The sequence below is a fragment of the Ursus maritimus genome, unplaced genomic scaffold (genome assembly GCF_017311325.1).
Source record: "Ursus maritimus isolate PB19 unplaced genomic scaffold, ASM1731132v1 scaffold_8, whole genome shotgun sequence".
NCBI lineage: Eukaryota > Metazoa > Chordata > Mammalia > Carnivora > Ursidae > Ursus > Ursus maritimus.
In genome coordinates this window covers 61,431,235-61,457,035 of record NW_024426996.1, presented here as the reverse complement: position 1 = coordinate 61,457,035, position 25,801 = coordinate 61,431,235, and the positions used below count along the sequence as shown (strand labels likewise).

At 38.2% G+C, this 25,801-nt stretch overlaps 1 protein-coding gene across 5 annotated transcripts in view; it reads left to right on the top strand.

Annotated features, from left to right (window-relative positions):
- Nucleotides 1-10,008, top strand: part of TBC1D19 (TBC1 domain family member 19) — a 150,600-nt gene extending 140,592 nt beyond the window's left edge. For all 5 annotated transcript variants that reach the window (XM_040625312.1, XM_008685873.2, XM_008685874.2 and 2 more), the window contains 3 exons: nt 3,918-4,033; nt 8,527-8,597; nt 9,585-10,008. In XM_040625312.1, coding sequence (XP_040481246.1) covers nt 3,918-4,033; nt 8,527-8,597; nt 9,585-9,659 — 262 coding nt within the window. In that variant the 3' untranslated portion in view covers nt 9,660-10,008. The remainder of the gene's footprint in view (nt 1-3,917; nt 4,034-8,526; nt 8,598-9,584) is intronic.
- Nucleotides 10,009-25,801: the final 15,793 nt, after the last annotated feature.

Below are 25,801 nucleotides of genomic sequence, written 5' to 3'. Positions count from 1 at the left end.
TTCTTTTTCTTTCTTTCTTTCTTTCTTTCTTTCTTTCTTTCTTTCTTTTCTTTCTTTCTTTCTTTCTTTCTTTCTTTCTTTCTTTCTTTCTTTCCCTTCCTTCCTTCCTTCCTTCCTTCCTTCCTTCCTTCCTTCCTTCCTTTTTTCCTTTCTTTCTTTTCTTCCTTTTGAGAAAGAGAGAAAGAGAGCACGTGTGAGAGGGGGGATGGGAGATGGGCAGAGGGAGAGAGAGCATCCCAAGCAGACTCCCCCCTCAGCACGGAGCCTGACACAGGGCTCCATCTCACAACCCCAAAATCATGACCTAAGCCAAAACCAACAGTCAGGCACTTACTGACTGAGCCACCCAGGCACTCTTGAAGTGTTTCTTAATTTCTCTTGTGACTTTCTCTTTGACCATAGGTTATATAGAAGTGTGTTGTTTAATTTCTAAATATTTGGAAAGTTATGATACCTTTCTGTTATTGATTTCTATTTTAATTATGTTGCAATTAGACAACATGCTTCGTAAGATTTCAGTTTTTTTAAATGTGCTGAAGTTGGTTATATGGCCAAGAATATGATCTGTCTGGGTGAATATTCCAAGTACACTTGAAAATAATTCATATTCTACCAGTGTTCAGCAGAATGTTCTGTAAATGGCCACAAAGTCAAGTTTTTGTTCAAGTGTTCTATAAACTTAATTTTCTGTCTACTTTTTCTATTAATTGTTGAGAAAGAAATGTTAGTCTCCAGTTATAATTGTGAATATGTCTATTTCTTCCTTCATCGCTATATATATTTTTACTTCATGCAATAGAAGCTCTGTTTTTGGAAGAACTGATCCCTTTATCATTATTTAATGTCTTTATTCCTTGTACTAAATCTATTGTATTTGATATAGCCATCCCAGCTTGTACAGTATAGTCTTTCTATCCTTTTACTTTTAGTGTATTGATTATCAATTTCTTTATTTTCTAAGTGGCTTTCTTGTCAAAAGTATAGTTGGTCTTCCAGTGCAGCAATTTGTCTTTTTAACTGGTGTGTTTATTCTGTTTACATTTATAATTGATTTATTGAATTAAAATAATAACAATTGATATCATCTACTATCTTGGTAGACATTTTTTATCTGTCTTTTTTTTTTTTTTTTTAAGATTTTACTTATTTACTTGACACAGAGAGAGAGAAGGAACAGCAGGCAGAGGGAGAAGCAGGCTCCCCTCTGAGTGGAGGGCCCAATGCAGGACTCCATCCCAGGGCCTTGAGATCATGACCTGAGCTAAGGGCAGCTGCTTAACCAACTGAACCACCCAGGCACCCCTATTTGTCTTTTTTTATTCTTTTTTCCCTCTTTTCCTGCCTGCTTTTGAATTGAATATTTTTTATTCCATTTTATCTTTACTGTTGGATTATTATTTATACCTTTCTTAAAATGTTTTTTTGGTAGATGCCTGTCTTAGTTCCGTCTGCTATAACAAATTGCCATGAATTGTGTGGCTTATAAACAACAGAAACATTTCCCACAGTTCTGAAAGCTGAAAGTCTAAGATCAAGGTGATAGCGTGGTTGAGTTCTAGTGAGGACCCTCTTCTAGGCTGCAGACCGCCAACTTCTTATTGTATTCTCACATGGTGGAGAGCAGAGAAGAGAAACTAACTCTCTCATGATTCTGATGAAGGCACTAATCCCAACCCTGAAGGCTTCACCCACATAACTTTATCTTATTCCAATTACCACCCTAAGACCCTCCCTCTTTCCTAATACCATGACGTTGGGGATAGAGTTTCAACGTATGAATGGTGGAGGGGGGGACGACAGAAACATTCAGTCCATAACAATGTCCTGGGGTTTACGGAATACATTTTTAATTAATCACATTCTACCTTCAAATAAACTCCAGGCCTGGATGGCTTTGCTGGTAAATTCTGCCAAACATTTCAGGAAAAAAATGTTTTTTCTTTGTCTTTAGTTCTCAGCATTTTGATTATGATGGATCTGGGCATGGATTTCTGTTGTGTTTATCCTGTTTGGAGTTTGCTGAGCTTCTTAAATCTGTAAGCTTATGTCTTTTGCCAAATTACGGACATTTTCAACCATTATTTCTTCAAATATTTTTTTCTGCACCATACTTATTCTCCTTTTCTTCTAGGATTCCAGTGATAAAAATGTTGAAACTTTTGGTCTCATCCCAGAGGTCCCTGAAACTCTATTCATTTTATTTTCAATCCTTTTTACTCTATGGTTCTGATTAGACACTTTCTATTGCTCTATATTCGAATTCACTGGCTCTTTTCTCTGCCATTACCATTTTGCTATTGGATCTATCCAACGAGGGTTGTTTTGTGTTTTGTTTTTGTTACTGTATTTTTCAGTTTTAAAGTTTCCATTTGGTTCTTAACAAAACTCCTAGAACTGTGCTTTAATAAGGGTAAATTTTACTATCCATAAATTATACCTCAATAAACTTTATTTCTAAGAAACTAATTCTGCCCTATATATGGAGAGGGGCACAATGTGTGGTGCTATTTTTCTAATAAGACACTAAGAGATCCAGTAAAATGAAACTCGATGACATTAATAATTTAGACTTAAAAGGCAAATGATCTTTTTTTTTTTTTAAGATTTTATTTATTTATTTGACAGACAGAGAGACAGCCAGCGAGAGAGGGAACACAAGCAGGGGGAGTGGGAGAGGAAGAAGCAGGCTCATAGCGGAGGAGCCCAATGAGGGGCTCAATCCCAGAACGCCAGGATCACACCCTGAGCCGAAGGCAGACGCTTAACGACTGAGCCACCCAAGCGCCCCCTCAAATGATCTTTTTTAATTTAAAATATCTGGTGGCCAAAACTTTTTTCAGCATTTATAAACAGATATTCTAAAACCAACCAAAAAGTTTGATTTGTCAATACTATTCCCTACATGTATGTCGTTATATTAGAATAATAGTTATCTAGTCTTGAGGAATTTCCGAAAACTTGGGGGTGTTTTTTGGTCTTAAGAGAATTAATACCACATCAACAATGGCAATCTCTATGTCCCTTTCTCTTGCTTTAAGAAAATAGCACAGATACTTATCCACATAATATTATAACAACTCCAGCAAAGAGTTTGCCTGGCACCTCTCAGGGGCAGTCAAGTGACGTTTGGATGCTAATAGATAGTACAAAAGTGTGAGGGACTCCTTTCTCTCTTAAAGCACCAAAGCTTCGAAGTTCATTTCCTGATTGCAGAGAGAAATTATTATTGTAACATAACCTACTTATAAATAATGGGATCTCATATCTCTTAGGATTTTTTTTTTTTTTTGCAAAATTAATTGAATTTTCTGGTTGACCTTTCAGAGTTCTGATAACCTCCCCTTTAAAAAGAAGGATTTGAAATCAGAAATCTAGTTCTAAGGTCCTTTATAGCTTTAAAACTATTTTTCTTTGTCTTCAAAGACTCCTGCCTCTTGTTTTATTTTATTCATCCTATGTAGCCATTTGACTGAAAATGTAGGGATATAATTCATTGAATTGGGAAAGTATACAGCTACCAAGCACTCTTTCAAGTATTTTGAATAAAAATTCAAATAATCATGATTCAAACTGCTAGGAACTGTTGACTCTTAAGACCACCTCATTGATAGCTAATTAGTTCAGACCCTGAAAAACAGAACATAGAAGTGAGTGAGTTTTCTAAAGGCTGAACTATAACATAGCACATGTAATTTTTCCTCTTAATATGCCGAGACCACTAATTTGAAGACTCATGGTTTCTCACCATTGCACTTCTGCAGTTTTTAAGAGAGCACGTGAGATTTAAATGCATGGTGATTTCTAAGACTCGCAAAGCGGTTACCTTCACAATAGAATTGCTTGGCTCTTCTGATATCACCTTTTTGTAAGAAGAAAAACCAATGGTAAAATGGATTTTCTTTTCTTTTTGCTTACAGACTTCGCATATCCTTTAAATGGATGGTTCGAGCTTTCTCTGGATACTTAGCTACAGATCAACTCCTGCTTTTGTGGGATAGAATCCTAGGATACAACTCTCTGGAAATTCTTGCTGGTAATAAGTGCTTGTTTGTAAACCACATGTTTCTATAGTAAAGCCCCTTTCCTTTCTAACATTCATCATCTGTAATTGCAGTTTGAGTCTATAGTTATCTGTCATTTCTAATTCATAAACATTTAATAGATTATCTGCCTTAGAAAACAAGTACTAAAGTTCTGAGATCTAGATACTTCTGTGTAACTTCTCAACACTAGTGTATTACTAGTCTTTCTTCTTTGCTCCCAGGAAAGTCCATTTCTCCTCCCTCATTTCTAGTTTAGCCAGGGCTTACTACGTCTCAGCACCTGTGAGGTCTGTGCAGTGGGGTGCAGGTACACCTCAGTTCTATTCCTGGCTCCCCCGACTAGCTCAGCATCTGTTCTGTGCCTCCTCCCAACCACTGCCTAAAATCCAACTGACACGGAGCCTCCCTACAGAGTTGAAATCTCAGCTCTTCTGGATTTCAGCTTCTACCGAATTCAAAACCTTTTCTTTTTTGCTAACAGTCTCTGACTCCTGGTGCTTTAGTTTCCCCTTTTAGATATTAAGCCAAAAAATATTTCATCTTTTTTTTTCCAGGAAGCCACAGATTTATCTCTTATTTATAATTAAGCAGTTCTTCAATAGATATACGCACAAGACAACTGTATGATAATACATAGGGCACAGATTTCTTATTAATTATATTATTTTGCTTCTCTTATACCAGATAGTCTCAGTTATTTTTATCATCGGGATTATCAGATTCAAATAAATAGCACAAGGTTTTCACAACAATGGATGGAGAGCAGAAAAGTTGGCAGAGTGCTGGGTCCAAACTTCTCCAGTTGTGTAATATTGAATAAATTATTTAACTTGCATGAGTCTTCATTTCCTTACCTTATATTGATAGCATTATAAAGACACCTCTCTGTGTTTGTGGAAATAATGTTTAATTGAAGAAGACCATTTTCTTGCAGAAGATTTTTTTAGGTACCATATTAACATATTCTTGAATGCTGAGAGGTCTAGAGTATTTGTATGGCTTTTCAAAAAGGAAAATTACAGTAATAATGAAGTGCCATGAAGATAAACATTACCTTTGGTGTAATCAGAGATACCACTTATGTTGTTAACAACTCCTAGTATCCTTCTACCTCACTTGGGTTTTAAGCCCACACAGATTTGACTTAGGAAAGAAGGGTCTGCCCTCATTTCTCTTGGCTGAATGGCGGTGAGACATGGAATCTAGAGGTAGAGGAATCCTAGAGGTCATCAGGTATGACTCTTTTAGATGTTTCCGACAGGCAGTTCTCATCCTCTGCTTGAACTTCGGTGTTGGAGTCCTCGTCTGACAACATAGCCCATTTCACTTCTGGGCAATACACCTTATTAGAATGGACTCCTGTTAAACCACGGTCATCATCATGTGTTTTCTACTCTTGCCTTTCCCCAGAGCTTCTGCTTTCCAGGCTAAGAAGCCTTGTTTTCTGCTACCATTTCTTAGGCAACAGGATTTTAGACTTTCCAGCAAATAAACCTCTTCTAGGTATGTCATAAATTTTGAAGAGTGTTGTGTATAGTTTTTTATATCATTTAAAAAAGATATTAGAGCATGTTAAAGAAGGGGGTTCACTATAAGAAAGTACTTTCTAATAATTAGGATTTTCCAAAACTAGAATGGGCTTTTAACTGTCACCGAAAGGTTAAGAATGTTTCCTACTGTGAAAGAAATGTTGAATTGGAAGACCTTCAAGACCTCTTCCAATTTAAATTTTCTTATTCTGTGACTTATCACCCCTCAGCAAACTGAAGTGAGAGAGAAATAACTGAATGTTGCATGATACATTTGGTCAAAACTAGGCACTCTGCTGTGAGCTCAATACATTAATAAAAATGTTAGTGCTGGATAGTAGAAATGCGGCCTGCACTGTTGATCCATTGCCTTCCCTGAGTGTTTTTTTAAATCAACAGGGAAGAATTATAGAACACTTAGAAATGGAACTAAACTGGTGGGAAGTCCCCTACCATGAATCCAGATAAAAAGCCACAGGGTAGACCATTTTATGTAGGTATACCCAAATTAGTTTTTATTATTTCAGACATTTTTTTGGAATGGTTATTTTGGGACCACCTTTTTTGCTCACGTAAGTCATTACATAGTCTTTAGAAATTGTTAGTAAATATTACTGGCTTTAATTATGAATTAATTAGGGTCTTTTGAAAAACAATTTAAAGCGTAAGTATCTTAATGCTTATGATAGAGTTGCTTAGAATTAAAGTGATGAGAATAGCTTAAAAGACCACAGGTAAATATTAGAGTTTCTATATTTCCTGTGATGCATGGTTGCAGTTGAAAATATCCCAAAGTGGCGATCTTTACTCCTCGGCAAACAGACGTGTTCTGCGGAAGGGCTGGGCGAATCAAACACGAAGCAGACGCAAAGGAACTTCTGTGATGTGACACCAAGATAAATAAAGGTTATGAGCACATAAGCACTTGGGATGCGGAGGTCAATTAGTGAACTGATCCTTTTTCCCCCCTCTTATCTACCTTTGGAAAAACAATTTCCCGCCATGTAAAACTCTTTCCTGCTACAGCAGAAAATTTGGCCATCCTGTCAAGCTTTCACTGGCTCTGTTAAATTATACACAAAAAAGGAAGTAGCAATCACACTCCTTAGCTTCCCAAATGACCCTATTGTCAAAATGATTCCAGATATTAGGAATCTATAAAGAAGTTGCTGGTTCACAGAAATTATTTTCTTTGATAGTCTTAAAAATTTAGAAGCTTAGTGACTTTAAAGTACTTAGGTTTTCTCCTTTTTAGTTAAAAGGTAAATTCTTTGTCCCTGATCTCTTGTATCCCTTGTTACATATTAAATAATCTCCGCTGATTTGACTTTTTAAATTTTGTTTTAGCGGTACCATCTCTTTTTTCCTCAGAGTTTTCCTAATGAGATGCAATCCTTTTTTTGCCAGACTGTTCAAAATCTGTTGTACCCTAGAAAAGTGCCTGTTTCCCAGTCTGGTCTGGTTGCACTCAGTGTCTGTCTGGGGAAATTAAGAGGTCTGGATGCTGACTTCTACTCAGGCACAACCACCTACCTGTCAGAACCCAGGATCACCATAGCATCGTGCTTCAGGCCATCTCTGGAAAACCGTTGTGAAGGACAGCAGAGATGATGATTCATAGGAAAGCACCCAGATTTTCATGTCAGGGAAGAGTCATTACTACCTACCTTCAATCTCAATAAAGTCATCACAGAGTGAATGGTTAGATGCTAGGTTCTAGAACCAGGGTTAAGTTTTCATGCTACTCTTTTCTACTTGTGGGACTCTGAACGTGTCATCCAAACTCACTGGGCCTCAGTTTCCGTCTTCATATAATGGGGCTAGCAATGATGCTAACTCATAGAGTTGGTGTGAGAATTATCACCAGCATCATTATCATTATTCCCAGAGTAAAAATGTCTTTAAAATATATATATATTTGCATTAGCTATGCCATATACTTAGGAGCCAGTCTTTCAGATCATTTTGAAGATTCCTTACCATTTACTTCCTAAATTTCAAGGATTTACTGGGTGGAGAGGAAACTACCACCAGTGGTGATAAAAAAGAAAAACCAGGGAGAAGTCAGTCAAGAGTCATCCTTAGGCAGCACCATCTCCTTGTCAGGGTATCTACCTCTTACATGGGTCCTTTTGCTGTTCGTGACGATGCATTCCTTCACGTGGGGTTTTATCGCAGATTATATAATAAAATGGATTACATGTTAGCATTATTTTTTTGTCATATGCATTTGATCGATAGAAACAAAAATCCAAAGTTGCCTTCTCCTCTATGTACATTATTGACCTTCAAGGTGTCCTGTAATTTTTTTTCAAAGTCTCAACTTCTTTTTCCTATAGCCAATATTAATGTAAATTTCAGGATTAGTCCACAGCATCTCTCCCCACAGACCTATCCATATATGACACTCTAAGAAAGTCAATGCTGAATATAAAAGTATAAATATAACAAAATACTATAAAAATATTTTTTGAGAAAAGGCTTTATTGCACATGTCTATCGGGACACCTCCTTGATACATACGAAACATGTTCTGATAAATATAAAAATACAATCCCCATATAACTTTTCAGAATCCTATTGCATTAGTAAGAAACATCTGCATCAAAATAAACCTTTATTTATCTGTATTATATTTGTTATATATTTATTTATATTTAAGCTCTTATGACTTAAGTTATAGGTAGGAAAGAAACAATTTATAAAATGGCTCTTTTAAGACCACTGAAATTTCCTTTTTCCCAAAACTGTGGGATTCGGTTTATCTAGCCATCAGGCCCTCTGTCCCCCAGAGGAGACAATTTCCATTCATCGCAAGACCTGAACTTCCAATGCATGTGTGCGGTCGTGTAAAGCGCTAGTTCTGAGCTCTGCTAGCGGGGTGTGAGCATAGCAGTCAATGTGGCAGGCCGGTGGGTAGGCCAGCAGTTGAAATAGTGTGCATTCTTTTCCAGTGCTGGCAGCTGCTGTGTTTGCTTTCCGAGCGGTGAACCTGATGGAGGTGACATCACTGGCTGCAGCTGAAGTAAGGATAAGTTTCACTCAGAGGGGATGGAAATAGTTCCTGAGAGGTTGCCAGGCTCGGGCCCGTTAGTCTCAGATGCATAGGATACACATTACTCATAGCCTAATTTTTTAACTCGGGTAAAACCTGTAAGTTTCAAGCTAAGTAATAGTAAGTATGCAAAATTCCTTAACTGGTTGAAGGCAATCTTCTTGTGAAGGAATCACAAACGAGATTCTTAGAGGAAACCATTATAACCATTATGGGAAACAAGATACCCAGTAATTTTAGTAGCAACTATTGGGGCTTCAGTTGCATTTTCTTATTATTGTTCACATCTGTGTATTCTGCTAGAACAAAGAAAAACTAGTTGAGAGAGTTAAAGAGCATGCATTCAGATGATACAGTAAATATACAAGGCCTTTGGTTATTTTTAAATGAGTTAATTCTTTAAGGCTGGTTTCTTTTCAGTAGTCTAACTTATACCTGAAACATAGTTCAATTAAATATTACTGTATTTGTTATGTCTCATAGAAATTTAAATTTTACCCTTAAAATAGCTGCCTACATTCTTTGTTAAAAGGGAAGAGGATGTTTATGCGTCTTGCAATTGAATAAACATTAGTTCCATCTTAAAATGATTTCCTGAAGCCAGATACTCCGTATACTAGAATAACGGGACCAAGATTCATAATGTACGTTTATTTATAGAAGCAAGTTGAAATGTTAGACCTCTTATAAACTCCTGCTACCTTGTATATTTGAAGAAGGCTCAAGGCAAAAGTCCAGGGTATTTTCTACTGCACGTTTTAGCATTTTGCACATGTTCTAACATGAAGATGTTCAGAGAAGAAAAGGGAGGTTGTAGCTTCCATGAAGATTTAGAACACACATGGAGAACTTAGCAAGGATGTCAATGCCAGACTTACATTGCAGTGGTGTTTGTTGTGGCTTCCTTTGCCCATTAGAATACTGATATTAATAATTCTTTTTGTTTTTTTGTTTCAGGCGGTTCTTGCTGACCTTTCTACTTTAAAAGTTATGCCTCTTCTTCAAATTTTTCTGTTTGCTACTGTCACCTGATCTTCTTCAAGGTCACTGACAACACATCTAGTTTTTCATTAGAAAATAATCATGAACTATGCAAAATCTGCATAAAACCAAAATGAAACTTTGCATATAAGCCAATAAAGATCATGTTCCCTCTTCAGTTAAACCTAAGTAGTTTTTCACTTTTTGAAACAACTCCGCACACCAATTATTCCACTGCATGCTGCTGATTTTCAAGAGAGAAGCAATAGACATAACTTCTGCTAAATTGAGCATATTATATATATACTCCTGACTTGTAAAAGGCATGTAACAATATATGCAATAAGAACTAAAGATACTGTAATAAACTTGAGGAGGTAATGTAGCCTCTGGGACAATTTTCTTATGTCAGTTTGTAAATTTCTCTCTAGATAATGTATCATTTTGTCTTGTAAATTGCTCTTCACTCAGAGCCAGGGGTGGAGTAGAATGTGGGAAAATTTGAACGAGGTAATGGAATTCAAATGTACTTTGGTGTTCTTAGCAACTTTTCTCTCACCGGAGATCTTCTGGATCCCTTTCCACTTTATTTCTCCCTGTAAGGTCTCAGTGGGGCAGGTCAAATAGAGTTGTCTCCATCTGACAATATTTTCTTCATCACTTTCCGAAAAAAGAAAATTACAGAGTGATCCCTTCAAACTTCTCAACCTTCCACCTCTTGCTTAGAAGACTTGACGCTGCCAGAGTGTGTTACTTGGGAAGTATGCAAAGAGGACACCCATGGATTCGATGAAGGGAATGAAAAATCAAAAGCATATCCACTTTTGCTGAATCTTGGTTTAACAAGATTTACTTCCAGAGCAGAGCAGCTGAGAAACTAGCAGTAGGTACGATATACATTCATTTTAGAACTGAAGACGTTATGCGGGGCATCAGTCTTATTTTGGTCTTTATTGTAAGTGAAGGGTTTTATTTTATATTGCCTCCTAAAGACCTACCATTTCTATAATTTGGAATAATAGAATGTGAAAAAAAAGTCCAAATTCAAGATGCAGATCATTTCAACACAACTTCGAATCAAGAGATTGATGCTCTTACTGAATGCCTAGAATTTTATTAAGTTTTGTCCAGATGTATTTCTTGAGTCTTTTATTTAAAGAGTATATATAAATTAGAAAATGTCTGAGGTTTAGCACAAGACTGCAAGTGTGATGGAGTTTGATAGAATTAGTTCTTAATTTGAAAATCTTTATTATATGCTTTATTCATCAGGTACTTATTGAAAAAATAATTTTTTTAAAAGATTTTATTTATTTATTTGACAGAGATAGAGACAGCCAGCAAGAGAGGGAACACAAGCAGGGGGAGCGGGAGAGGAAGAAGCAGGCTCCCAGCGGAGGAGCCTGATGTGGGGCTCGATCCCACAACGCCGGGATCACGCCCTGAGCCCAAGGCAGACGCTTAACCGCTGTGCCACCCAGGCGCCCCGAAAAAATAATTTATTATTCAGTGATTGATTCTTGAGAAACCCCAATTTCATTGCTTTTGAAAGTGATTCAGTTATGATCATATGCTTTGCCATTGGGTGTGTGCAAATGTGCATTCATCACGAAGATGAGCATACACCTTTGACTACTGTCTCCCTTTCTTCCCTGGTAGAGTTGTAAATGATTAAGGTCAACTATGTACAGATGCGCCCATGGTTGGCTTCTTTAAGAGAATATTCATTAGCCTTTTTCAAAGCAACAATGTAGTAGTCTAGTAGAAAAACTCTAGACTGAGAGTTCTTGTCCTAGCAGTGAGTCCCTAGATAATTTAATCTCTCTTATCTGTAATTGAGGGGGTGGAGGGTATGAGGGGCAGGCAACAGGAAATTATTGTATTTGTTCTTGTTTACCTTACCAGGTTGAATAAGACTAAATGAGAAATTTTTTAAAGTGATTTGTTTTAACTGCAAAGTGCCAAGCAAATGTAAGCTGCTGTTGGTAATTAATTTTAGGTATGACGTTTCAAGGCCAAGTGGTAGAAGATTCGTATGAAGAATGCTTAACTCCATTAGCATCTGTCTGACTTTTTTGATAATTTGAGACTATGACTATGAACAATGAAACCTGGAACATGGCAGAGCAGGTCCTTTCATTTGAAACAGGTGGCTCCAGCCAGCAGATCTGAATCTGAACCCCAAAACGGCTGCGCATTTGCTGCCATCACAAACCCCTCCCGGCCAGGTGCTGCGCGCAGCTGCTCCTTAAAACAGTGCATCAAGGGCAGTCGGGCCGTCTTGCCCACTCTGCCTCCCACTGCGCTCCTCACGCTGCCCCTCTTGGCTTCCTTCCTCCTGTGTCCTCCTTCGCCACCCCCTACCAGCCCCCGAAACCCCCAGATATGCTCTGCTAGTGGTCACGAAAACCCGAGTGACCGGTGTTAACCATGTAATCTTTCTATCTGCAGCATTCACACTGATGGCGAAATAGGCTAGTAGGCAAATTGTATTCGGTTCTTCTGGATTTCAGTTCATCCACGAATGTAGTATGTATGACTTTATATGATGGAAGGGTTTACTGAACAATCTCTCTGACAGAACGTTTCGGTAGTGCAGCGTTCTGGCTATTTGAAACTTCCAGCTGCTCTTAACTGCATAGCGCCCTCCTACACTCAGCAGGTACTCTCTCTCCCTATTTCATAGAGAAAATAAAGACCATTAGGGTTGAACCCCCTCAGCCTTCTGCTTCAAAGCTTAGCTTTATTCCCCCTATACTTATCTTCTTCCTGCTTCTCTCAGGAAGTGTCTAGTCTGTTCCTACCGCTCTCTAAATACAGGCTTGGTTTTGTCACTTCCACGCTTAAAAATTCAACAACACCCTGTTGCTTCCAGGATAAAGTCCGGGCTCTGTAGCATAGCGGGAGAATTCTCTACAGCTTGGGCTTTCCATGCCTCGGCCCCCACTCTGATCCCTTACCCTATACTTCCGTCTCACCAGGTTACTTGCTCATCTTCAACCAGCTGTGGCCATGCACTTGTCTCTGCCGCAAGGCCCTCCTATGTCCAGGCCCAACTACAGAATCTCTTGTGAAGACACCCTGGAGTCTGTATATTGGAATTAATTACCCCCTTCTCTTTGTTCCCATAAAACTGCTCATCCGCTAATATAGGTGCTTAGAATAGTGAATGACTGTTTTTTTGTATATATGTTGATTCTCCCCTCACTTTATTCTGAAGTCAGTTTTTATGGACTGGTCCTAAGTATGGAGGATGAAAGAAGAATTTGTCCATTTGTGTTTGCGTCCCCTGACTTGTTCTAAAACTTGTTGGGATCTGCTTTTCTTAAAACATAATTCCTCCTAAGTACGTACTAGTCTTCCTTCTTCCACAAAGGCTCTAATTTTTAATCTGGAGATCCCCCCCTCCCCATCCTCAGCACCACATGCTTTTCAGATGAGGCTGACTCCACCCCAGGACCTCTGGGTCGTGGTCAAGCCAGTCACCATGTACCATCCCTCTTGGCCACAGGGATTGCTTCAGGATTAGTGCAAATCCTAAGACCAGTGAGGACCAATGAAACGTGATTACAAGACTTTGATTTAATCTTTTGGGAAAGCTGGGTATGAGAAAGAGAGGATATAGGGTCTGGAGCTGCAACCTAGAAATGGAAAGCATGAAAAGCTGCTCTGTTGACCTTGTTGATCCCCTAGTCACCTTCCACCAATCTGCCTCTGGACTGTTTCGTTACATGAGCCGAAAGATCCTCTTTGCAACAGAAGGGATCCTAACTGAAGGTGCAGTTATTTTACCTTTTAGGTGACCCACTACCACATGGGTATCATTACTTGGTACAGGACTCCTGTCTACACACTGCTTAAACCGGAGGAATCCTTTTTTTCAACTTTTTTTCAGTCAAGACACACCATGACCTTACAAGGATAAATTCTATGTTCCAGACCTACCGAGCCACCTGAAGTACCTTAAACACATAATATATCTCTCAACTTTGGCCCTTTGCCCATACAGCACCCTCTGCTTAGGATGCCTTCTTTTCTCTCTACTGAACTCTTACTTGTACCTCAAACCCCAGCTCAGGTGTTGCTCATCAGGGAAGACTGCGTTCTTATGACTTCTCCTCATACCCTATGTATACATAAGCTATATCATAATCATATGTTAGCTTGTCTCTCTTGCACTAGACTATAACTCCTTAAGAGCCAAAATGGTTTCTTTTTCAGCTTTGTATCTCTAGAACCTGGCATTTGCTTGCCCCACAGTGGGCTTTAATAAATGTTTATTGAATGAACAGATGAAATCATCTAACCTAATTCACTCATTTTACTGGTAAGGAAACTTGCTCGTTCAGAGTAATAACTTGTTCAGTGTCACACAGCTATTTTACCCACCCGGTTGATTTGTGGAGTTGCCTCCACAGGGAGAATGTCTTCCCCTCCAAAAGGGAAGAATATCTTGAGAGAAAAAGACACTTCATAAACAACTTTATAAACACTTCAGCTCACTCAACTTTTTGCATGTGAATCTTCCTTACTAAGGTATAATTTATGTACAGTAAAGTGTATGCATTTTAATTGTACCGTTATACAAGGCTTAACAAATGTATATATCCACATCACCGTCACCACCACAATTGCTTATAGTATACGACATTTCCATCATCTGAAACAACTCTCTTCAGGCCCCTTCCCGTTTGATCTCCCATTCATACAACCACTCATCTGCTCTGTCCCTAAAGTTTGGATTGGTCCTTTCTAGAGGTGCATGTAAATGGCACCCTACATATGTACTCTTGTGTCTGGTTTCCTTTGCTCAGCCTGATGTTTGAGATTCGTCCGTGTTGTGTGATTAGTTGTCCTTTCCTTTTTATTACTGAGCAGTATTCCATTGTATGACTACTTCATACAGTTTGTTTATTCATCATTGTTAAGGGCGTCCATGTTCTCATATTTTGGTGTGTTATGGATACAGCCACTATAAACATTTGTGTGCAAGCCTTTATGTGGACATAGATCTTCCTTTCTTTTGAGTAAATATGTAGCAGTAGACTTGCTGAGTCATATATCAGCATAAATTTAACTTTCTAGGAAAACTCTAAACTCTCTTCTGATGTGGTTCTACTGTTTAACATTCCTACCAGCAGTAAGAGTTCTAATTGCTCCAAATCCTCACCAACACTTGGTATTATCATGTTGATCATTCCAATAGGTGGTTTAACTTGCATTTCCCTGATTACTAATGATGCTGAGCATCTTTTCATGCTTATTTACCATTTATACATATTCTTTTTTAAAGTGTTCAAATATCTTGCCCATTTTTAATGAATTATCTTAAGTTGTAAGAATTTCTTATTTTGGATACACTTACATCTTGTAATATTTTCTCCCATCCTGTGGCTTGTCTTAATTTTCTTAAGTATCTTTTTAAAGAGCAAAAATTTTAATTTTATTGAATCAGTTTATCTTTTTTCTTTCATGGCTCATGTTTTTTGTGTCCTATCTAAGAAATTTTTCCATAACTAATGGTCACAAAGATTTTTTTTCCTATGTTTTCTTCTAGAAACTTTATAGCTTTAGCTCTTATATTTAGGCCTGTAATCCTTTTTTTTTTAAAGTTAACTTTGTGTATAGTACAAGAGTTAATGATTGAGGGTCGTGTTTTTTTGCATATGGATATGCAATTGTCCCAGCACTATTTGCTAAAAAAAACTATCCCTTTTATGTCAGCACCTGTGTGTAAAATCAGTTGATCATATATCTGTGGGCTTATTTCTGGACTCTATTCCATTCCATAGATTTATGGCTATCCTTCTCCAATACCACACTGTGTTGATTTTGCAACTTTAGAGAAAATCTTGAAATCAGGTAGTTTAAGTCTTCTAATTTTGTTTCCTATGTCAAAATTATTTTGGCTATTCTAAGTTCTTTGCATTTCTAAATAACTTTTAGAACCAGCTTTTCCACTTGTACCAAAACTGTTTTAAAAGATGCTGGGATTTTTATTGAGATAGCATTGAATCTATAAATCAGTTGGAGACAATTGATACCTCAATAATATTGAGCCTACCAATCCATGAACATGAGATACCTTTCCATTTAGTTACTTCTTCTTTAATTCCATTCAGTAATATTTTGTAGTCCTCCATGTAGAGCTCTTGTGCATATTTTGTTAAAGTACCCCTAATTCTTTCACATTTTTATGCTATTGTAAATGGTATTTTTAATTTTACTTTCCAATGGTTTGTTAATATATAGAAACACAATTGATTTTTTAATGTTGACCTTGTATCCTGAGACCTTGCTAAACTTGCCATTCCTAACACCCCTTTTTGTAGCCTCCCTAAGATTTTCTACATATACGATATGTCATCTACTAATAAAGACAATTTTACATTTTTTTTCAAATCTATATGCTTTTTTTAATTCACTGACTAGAACTTGCAATAGAATATAGAAATGTTGCAGCTCACCTAATTTTAAATTAAATGTACTTCTTTCTTGAATAAGTGCAATAAATATTTTAAATATATACCAGTGTAATAGTTTGGTCAATTTAGGAATGAAAGAGTGGGAGGAAATGAAACAGATTCAGAATGAGGCGGGGAGCCGTACTGCTACACCGAGCAGATCAGTTTCGTCAGCTGCACGTTGCTGACCATCCAAATGGCTTCTTCAGATTATTCCTTTTAACTTAAGCAACTGACTTCAGGTATTATCAATGTCTTTCTTATGTTAATTAGGCGATTGTTTTTGTATTACTTCTTCAATTACTCTTTATCCTTAAAACTTTTGTTCTTAGATAATGTGGTGTGTATATATTTATTCAACAAACACTAAATGCTTACTCAGAACAAGGTACTCTGCTGAGCAGTCAATGTTTATATGTATTTGTATGTTTGCTTCCTCAGTAACAAATGTGGTGAGAGACAGAACTTCTTTCATAAACAGAATACTAACATCTCTTTTTGCAAGTAATGGTGCCATCCCTCCTGTGGTAGCCAGAATAATGGTGCTCCAGGAAAGTTCATGTTCTGGTCCCTGAACCCAGTGAATATGTGGCCTTACTTGATAAAAGGCAATTTGCTTATGTGATTAGATTAGATTTTGAGACGGGGAGATTATCTTGGATAGTCAGGTGGGTCCAGTGTATTGACAAGGGTCCTTATCAGGGAAAGAGGGAGGCGGTCAGGAGTGTCAGAGTCAGGGAAGGGTTGGAAGATGTGCTACTGGCTCTGAAAATGGAGGAAGGAACGCAGGTCATTCTAGAGCTGGAGAAGGCAAGCATAACAGATTCTCCCCTAAGGCCTTTAGGAGGAACCCAGCCTTGCTGACACCTTGATTTTAGGACTTCTAACCTCCAGAACTGTAGGATAGTAATTTTGTGTTGTTTGAAGCCACTCAGTGTATGGTGACTTGTTGCAGCAACAACAGGAAATCAGTCCACCTTCTCTCAGATAAATTAGATTTACTGTATCGACTGTGACATATGATAGTAAGTTCACATTGTTTCAATTCTCTGACCTATAAAATAGATGGTTTTACCCGTCCAGTGTCTCTCATGGGGTTTTATAATGATCAAATAAGATAAAATGTGTGAAAGTATTTTGAAGACAACCACTGCTCTGGTACTGACAGGGAAAAGACCCCACAAAGTTGGGCTATTTTAAGACAAGCGTAACAGAGGAAGAGAGGTGTTGGGGGAAATGTATTGCCGAGTCCTAACGTTTCCTTCCATGTGGACGTTGTTCACTGGTGTCATGTTTCTCACTCCCTGCTGCCGTGGACGGGACTAAATTATATTATTGATGAGCTTGGGATCAGTGAGAGGGCATACAAAGCCAGCTCCTTTCTCTGTCTCTCTTGGGATTCAACAACCCAAAGCAAGCGCATATTCTGTACTGCTCCCCTGCACCCTGGCTTTAGACAGTCTGGATCCCATGGTATGGAGGCGGGTGGGGGTGGAGGTGGCTACAGTTGTTTCGTGTATCAGTGAGTACGTAAGTTTTGAAAAACCCGTCCTTGCTGCAAAATTAAGTCACACTCCCTGAGATTAACTTTATTGGCAAGAAAGATGATATATCATTTTCATAAGCTTTCATTTGCTTAGGTTTTAATTTTATCTCTCAAGCACTCAGAACTCAGGAAGACAGGTGCTGTTTATTGGACCTCCAAGCCTTATTCACGTGAGCGAGAAAGTTAAGGGTTGCAAGGAAGAAATTATAATGATGGGTCATGGAATATAAGCTAGAAAAGAAGAGATGAAGGATACCTAGGGAGTGATGATAGATGGGTAAAGAGGGGTGGGAGGATTAGAGGTAAACACAAAAAAGTAAACAGCATTTTTGAAGGAACAGTATTAAACCAAGTAACTTGGAAGGATAGTGTTTGTAACCAGAATGGGATATTTGCATTTGAAATTTTGAACTTGGTGCCATTTTTGTTGATGTCAAGATCTAAGGCAAGGTGGAATAGCGAGTGTAGAGTAGAGGAAAACATCGTTGAAAATATGAGGAAGTCAAGAAACCAAGAGTCCATGGTGTTGGATGAATCATCCATATAAATATTGAAGTCACCAAGGAGGATGACAGAAGTAGGGGAGAAGAAGAAAACAGACTTGCAAGTTAGTTTTTCTGAGAATCAGAAGGAAAGACTCAGAAGCTACTAGTTAGTAACTGTAACTTGGAGGAGGAAGAGTGGTGTGACCAGATGGTGTGAGCCTCAAAGGAGCAGAAGGGGTTTGCAAGAGGGAAGGGGGAGTAAAACTCAAATTGGCATTGCCAAGTAAGGCTGGTGCTGAGTCACTTTGAATGTAAGAGAAAAGAAATAATTCATTCAAGAGAGCAGCAAAGAAACCGTGTCCCTAGGATACAGCCTGCTTTTAGTTAAGCGAAGAGGTGAAGAGAACGTTCAGAGAAGAAGTTGAAATATACAGTTTATTGATCTCACATTGGGAATTGGGAATTCCAAGAGACAAAGGGAAATGCTTTACTAGGGAGGGGAATAAAAAGTGGGGTGGGAATTAGGTCCAATTAAAGGAAAGAAGTTTAGATAATTGATGACTGAGAAGCTTGGAATTCTGATGGAGAGTGGGAAAAACAGGGAAGCGTGGATAGGCTGGTCCTCTCAGAGGTGACCCAGCCATCAGTCTGAGGTGACTCCAGACCATTTCTCTGTGGTGGGGCAGCTGCTCCCTCCCACAACCTGAGGTCGGCATGGTCTAGTTACAGTCAGCTGCCTTTTCAGACAGCAGGTGCTCGTCTCGGAGAGAGCGCTGCACTAGTTTGGTGACTTAGCTGGGGTTTTTCCCGCCCAGTGAATTTATTTCCCCTCTCCCTCTTTTGTCTTTTGCCTATTCGTTGTTTCAACTTACTCCTGGCTTAGGGAGGGACAGTTTTCTTTGCTCAGACAAAAGGACCCCTCCTTTATAAATGGAATCACTGCAAAGTTTTCAGGAAATATGGAAAGCAACAAATTATCTCTAATACACACCTTAATTTGCTAGCCATAGCATGTACAGTGATGGACTGACCCAGAGACAGGGAGAGAATAAATGAATGAGTGAATAAGGATTAGAATGTCAATGGTAAGACTCAAGGAGAGATAGGCAGGTTTTTCTCTTTCTCTCCATCACCTTCCAAAGGACCGTGTGCCTTACCTTCAAAAAAGGGCACACAATTTTTTGTGTTGTTGGGCAACCTCTCCTAGTGTAGGAGAAAAGTGGCTGAATGATTATTTCATGTATGAGAGCCTAAAGCAAATAAAAAGGCTTGAATACATGTATGGAAAGAAAGATTTGGATCAATGGACAGGCTGATAGAGCCCCAATTCTGTCAGAGGTCTGATATTGCCAGGCTGGGGGCAACGTACAGAAATGTAAAGGGGCAGTGTACAAGGAACAGGAACTCCCCTGGACAGAAGGCCAACCCTAGACTTCAGCCCTGAGATAAGGTCAGTGGACTCATCTGTTGAGCAGGAAGACACCCTGCCTCTAAGGAACCACCAAATACCTATGTCATGTGAGGGAGATGGTTGGAAGAGACAGGAAGAGTTCCTATACCTGTGCTTTATAGGGAACCATGCATCTTAGTAACTCCTGGGCTAGACACGGAGGGAATAGTCACCACTGTTGAAAGCAACTATTTTCACAATATCCCATATTTTTGTTTATACTCTATTAGACATTGACTTGAAACCCAGCTCCAACATCTGCTAGCTCTGCAGTCTTGGTGAAATTACCTAACCTTTATAAGCCTTAATTTCTTCATCTGTAAAATGCCAATCAGTGCCACATAGGGCATAGAGTATAAATTTCCCACTAAGCACTGTTTTAGTTGCATTCCAAAAATGTCCATGTATTGTGTTTTTGTTTAGTTCAAATACTGCTTAATTTCCCTCTTTGATTTATTCTTTGATTCAATGTGTTGGTTTCCAAATAGTTCAAATTTCCTCTAGTTATCTTTGCTATTGATTTCTACTATAATTCCATTGTCATCAGAGAACATACTTTATATGGCTGGAGTCATTTTAAATCTGTGGAGACTTGTTAGCCAGCCCAAGATATATTCTGTGTGCATTTGAAATGAATGTGTATTTTGCTATCTTTGGAGAAAGTGTAAGACACATCATAAACTTGGTTAAAACCAGTAATAAAGAGAAAATCTTAAAAGCAGTCCAAGAACTCCCATTCTGTGCAGAACAGCAAGGTTAAGGATGGCAGCATATTACTGTCGGAAACTTGCAAAATAGAAGAGCGTGGACCAACATCTTTAAAGTGCTGCAAAAAACATATTGTCAATCTAGAATTCTTTACCCAGTGAAAATATGTTTCAAAAATGAATGGGAAATAGACTCTATTTTCACACATTGAAAAGCTGAAAGTACTCAACACCAAGCAGACATGCCTTAAAAGAAGTGGTAAAGGAAGTCTTCAAACAGAAGAAAAATGGCATCAGAAGGAATTCTGAATCTACACCAAGGAATGCAGAGCCCTGGAAATAATAATCATGTGAATAAATATAAAAACTTTTTTCTTAGTATTTAAATTCATTTTAAAAATAAACCATGTAGGGGCACCTGGCTGGCTCGGTCAGAAGAGTTTATGACTCTTGGCCTCAGGGTCCTGAGTTCAAGACCCCATGTTGGGTGTAGAGATCACTTAAATAAATAAACTTAAATAAACCTTGTAAAGCAAAAGCAATAACAATAAATTTTGAGGTTTATATAGAAGTAGAAGTAAATATGTGACAACAGTAGCACATGCACTTGAAACGAACGTGCATTCTGCTGTTGGATGAAATGCTCTATGAATGTGATTAGATAAAGTTGGTTAAACACATTGTTCTTTTGTACCCTGATTTGTATCATATATATATGGGATAAGGTTCTGTACGTGAGTGGCACGTCACCACTTGAAGGTACTCTGTGATAAGTTAAAGACTTATATAAAAACTCCTAAAGCAACCACTAGAATAAAAACACCAAGGTATAATTAATAAGCCAAAGGAGATGAAATGGGACTATAAAAACATGCAGTTCAAATGAAGGCAGAAAAGGAGTGAAAGGGAAACAAAATACAGATGGAGAAAATTGAAAATAACAAAATACTCAACCATATCAATAACGACATTAAATGTAAGATTTAAATGTAAATATTTCAGTTAAAAAGCAGAGATTGACACATTGGATAAAAACAAACAAAAAAATCCAGTACCTAACTACCCATTTTAATATGAAAATATAATTAGGTTAAAAGTAGAAGGATGAAAAAAAGATATAGCATGCTATCACCCATCAAAAGTGAGCCAGAGTGGCCATATTAATATCAGACAAATCGGATTTCAAAGCAAAGATCATTACCACAAGAAAAGGTGAAGTCATGGAGAACACCTAGCAGTCCCAAACATGTGTACACACAACGGAGTTTCTAAATATATGAAGCTAAATTGATAATGCTAAGAAAAATAGACAAATCTAAAATTATAGTCAGAGATTTCAACACCCCTCTATCAATTATTTACAGAAGTGGGCAGAAAAATCAGGATATACAAGAACAATGTGTTTAACCAACTTTATCTAATCACATTCATAGAGCATTTCATCCAAAAACAGCAGAATGCACGTTCGTTTCAAGTGCACACAGAATTCTTATGAATACAGAATATATCTTGGGCCAGCTAACAAGTCACCACAGATTTAAAAGGACTCCAGCCATATAAAGTATGTTCTCTGATGACAACGGAATTATAGTAGAAATCAATAGCAAAGATATCTAGAGAAAACAAACTATTTGGAAACTAACACACTGCGAAATAACCCACGAATCAAAGAATAAATCAAAAAGGAAAATTAGACAGTATTTGAACTAAATAAAAACACAGTATCTGGAAATTTTGGGTGTTTAGTGGGAAATTTATACTACAGAGGCCTATATTAGAAAAGTAGAAAGATTCCAAATCAATTATCTTAGCTACCATTAAAAAACTAGGAAAAAAAAATAACGATATTCAACCAAAAATAGGTAGGAAAGGGAAAATAATAAAGATCACAGCAGAGATCAATGAAATAGAAAACAAAAAAAACAGAGAAAATAAAACAAAAAAGTTGTTTATTTGGCAAGATCAATAAAATTGATAAACCTCTATCCCAACTGATCAGGAGGAAAAGAAAGAAGTAAAAAATTACCAGTATCAGAAACGAGGGACATGCTGTCGCTACAGGAAATACTGTGAACAACTTAGCCCATAAATGTGATGTCAAGTAGTTTTAGCCCTCCAACTGCGTTCCTTCTCAAAATTGTTTTGGCTGTTCTGGTACATTTGCATCTTTTATTGAGGAGTCTGGCTCCTGGCCAAACACCCATGCATCATTTTTTCAAAGGCAATTGCTAAGGCTTCACCTGGCAGTCCCCATGAGGGCGAGCTGCCCCGCACACCAGACCTGGTGTACAGCCAACACAGTGCAGCCTCTAAAAGAAGTTGCGGCGTGGACCGGGCTCCCCTGGCTGGCCATGCTCTTCAATACATCCGCATTCCTAGCCCTGGTGCCTTATGGAAGCTTCTTTATCAGAGGTCTCCTCAGGTGCTCTGCCAAAATCTTCCTTTCAGGATGCTGGGCTGAGGAGGACCTGAAGACATTTTCTTTCCCTCTGTCTCAATACTTGGTACTCTTCCACTTCTGTCTCCTCCCTCTCTCTCTCCTCCTGGTTCCCTGCAGGAGCCTTTTGTTTGGGGCTCCCTGAGCATTAAGACCATTCCCCACATCTGTGCTGTTACACCTCACCTTCAACTGGAGTTGTTTCATGGGGACAAAATGGAAGAGGAGGGTGACGCTTTTCTCAGTGTAGCCTCTTGCTTATACTGTTGCAGTAATGGTTAAAGGCTCAACTGATACATTTGTTGTGGCTTGTTGCCTTAATCAGCTACTCTGACACCTGGGAGCTCAGTGCACCCTCAGCTCATCCCAGCTCAGTCTTTGACACATTTGAATTACAGTTTGCCAGTTTCTACAAAAAAAGACTTCTGGGATTTTGACTGAGATTTTGTGGAATCCAAAGATCAATTTGGGTAGAACTGATATCTTCACAATATTGAGTCTTCCATTTCATGAACATGGTACATGTCCATTTATTTAAGTCTTTTTAAATTTCACTCAGCAATGTCGTCACACCGTATCTCTGCATTTGTTGTCAGTGTACAGGTCTTACACAGCCTTTGTCAGATTTTTCTCTAAGTTTCACATTTGTGATGCTATCATAAGAGCTATTGTTTAATATCAATTTTTGATTGTTGCTAGCATATAGAAATACAACTGATTTTTGTAGACTGAAACCTTGCTAAACTCATTACCGGTCCTACTGCTTTTTGTAAATTCCCTATAATTTTCCACATAAATGATAATATTTATGCATAAGAACATTTTTACTTCTTCCTTTCCAAAGCGGATGTCTGTTATTTCTTTCTCTGGCCTATGCGCACTGGCTAAAACTACCAATAAAATGTTGAGTAGAAGTTGTAAGAGTGGACTTTCCCCCGTTCCTAACTTTAGGAAGAAAGCATTCACTATTTCTCCATTAAGTATGGTGTTACAGTAGGTGGTTTTGTTGGGTTTTTTTAAAAGATTATTTATTTGAGAGAGAGAGAGTGGGGGGGGGCGGGTAAGGGCAGGGGGAGAGAGAGAGAGAAACTCAAGCAGACTTTGCACTGAGCACAGAGCCCAAGGCGGGCTTGATCCCATGACCTTAAGTTCAAACCTGAGCCGAAACCAAGAGTCTGATGCTTAACCAACTTCGCCACCCAGGAGCCCCTACAATAGGCTTTTTATAGATCCCTTTTGTCAGGTTAGGAAGTTACCTTCTAGTCCAAGTCTACAGATAGTTTTTATTAGGAATTAATGCTGAATTTTATAAAATCCCTTTTTTGCATCTACTGAGATAATCATATGATTTTGCTCTCTTAGTATGTTAATATGGTGAATTTTATTTAAATAATTTGGCACACAGGGCACCTGGGTGGCTGAGTCAGTTAAGCGTCTGCCTTTGGCTCAGGTCATGATCCCAGAGTCCTGGGATCAAGCCTAATATGGGGCTCCCTGCTAGTGGGGAGTCTGCCTCTCCCTCTCCATCTGCCTCTCCCCCAGTTCATGCTCTCTCTCACTCTCTCTCTCTCAAATAAATAAATACAATCTTTAAAAATAATTAATTAATTTGGCACCGTACATATAGGAAAGCCTAGATAATGCTTGATTCTTTCTTTTTATTGGTTATGAAGGCCATGGGTTGGTTCCTTATTATTCTTCAAAATGGTCAGTTGTTTTTTAAACATCGCTATGAACATAATGGACTTAAATATAGTATTTTATGGGTTTCAATCCATTGCAATTTTTGTCATGAATGAAGCTCAAATTGCTTCATGTTTGGTCAGTGACAGCCCCTTTAAGTGGGCTCCTACATCCTTTTGGCACGACATTAGTCATCAGTGAAAGCTAGCTTGCTGTCTGGTATGACAAATGTTCCAGGTTCATCTGGTGCATCTTTCACCCCCAAACCTGAAAACAGCCAATTCTTCAGGAAGTTCTGGTATCTTTTATGGCACACAATATTCCAAAGCCACAAGCTAGATGTTAGTGCCATTCGTTGCTTTTAGGTTAGTCATTGTTAGGCTTTTTCAAGTGTTCAGAGGTAATTTCCAAATCAAATACAGCCTGTAGTATTTTTATCTTAGCTCTTCTATATTATATCTAGATCTCCTTTCCTTAACATTGGTAATCATCGTTCTCAAGGACACAAGATATGATGGAATAAAATATCTATAACCACTTATTTATTTTATCCAACAATTCACATACCATAGTCTCAAAACGGCAAGCCTATTACCTCAACACAAAAGGGTTTTTAAATATCTTTTGTCATACGTACTTCTCATTCTAATACTATAATTCATAGTTGCCCCAAATCTACATTGTCAGAGCATATAGTCAGAACATATTCCATATTTAGTCTTGGTTCTACAAGTAACCATATTGAATACTCACCATCAGTACTCATGCCGATGTCTTCCTAATCATTTCAGCTGTCTGAAGCTTTGATTTCTAGTAGATTCCTCGAGAAGGACTCATGAGAGGGACAAGAAGCCCCAAAGTCTGCATGTTGGTTGCATCTTGAATGCATCCTTTTTTACTTGAAAGTAAGTTTGCCTGGATATAAAATCCTTGGCTCCCATTTTATTTCCTTGAATATCTTAAATATGTTATTCTCTCTTCTTCTGCCCCAAAATGAGATGATAATCTAATTCTCCTTTCTAATTCTCTTTATAAGTCACTTTCTGATTTTGCCTGCATTTTCTAAGGATTTTTTTCTCTTTCTTTAAAGACATGTAATTAAAATATGTCTTGATGTTGGTTGTTTTATGTTGAACCTTCTGAGGCGGTATATTGTTTCAATGTGCAATTTCAAATCTTTTTTATGTAAGATTTTATTTATTTTTTTGAGAGAAAGTGAGAGAGAGCCCCAGAGCAGGGTGAGGGGCAGTTGGAGGAGCAGACTCCCAGCTGAACAGGGAACCCGATGTGGGGCTTGATTCTGGGACTCCGGGATCATGACCTGAGCCCAAGGCAGATAGATGCTTAACTGACTGAGCCACCCAGGTGCCCCTCAAATCTTTTTTTTAATTTCAAGAAAGTTTTTTTGAAATATAATTTTT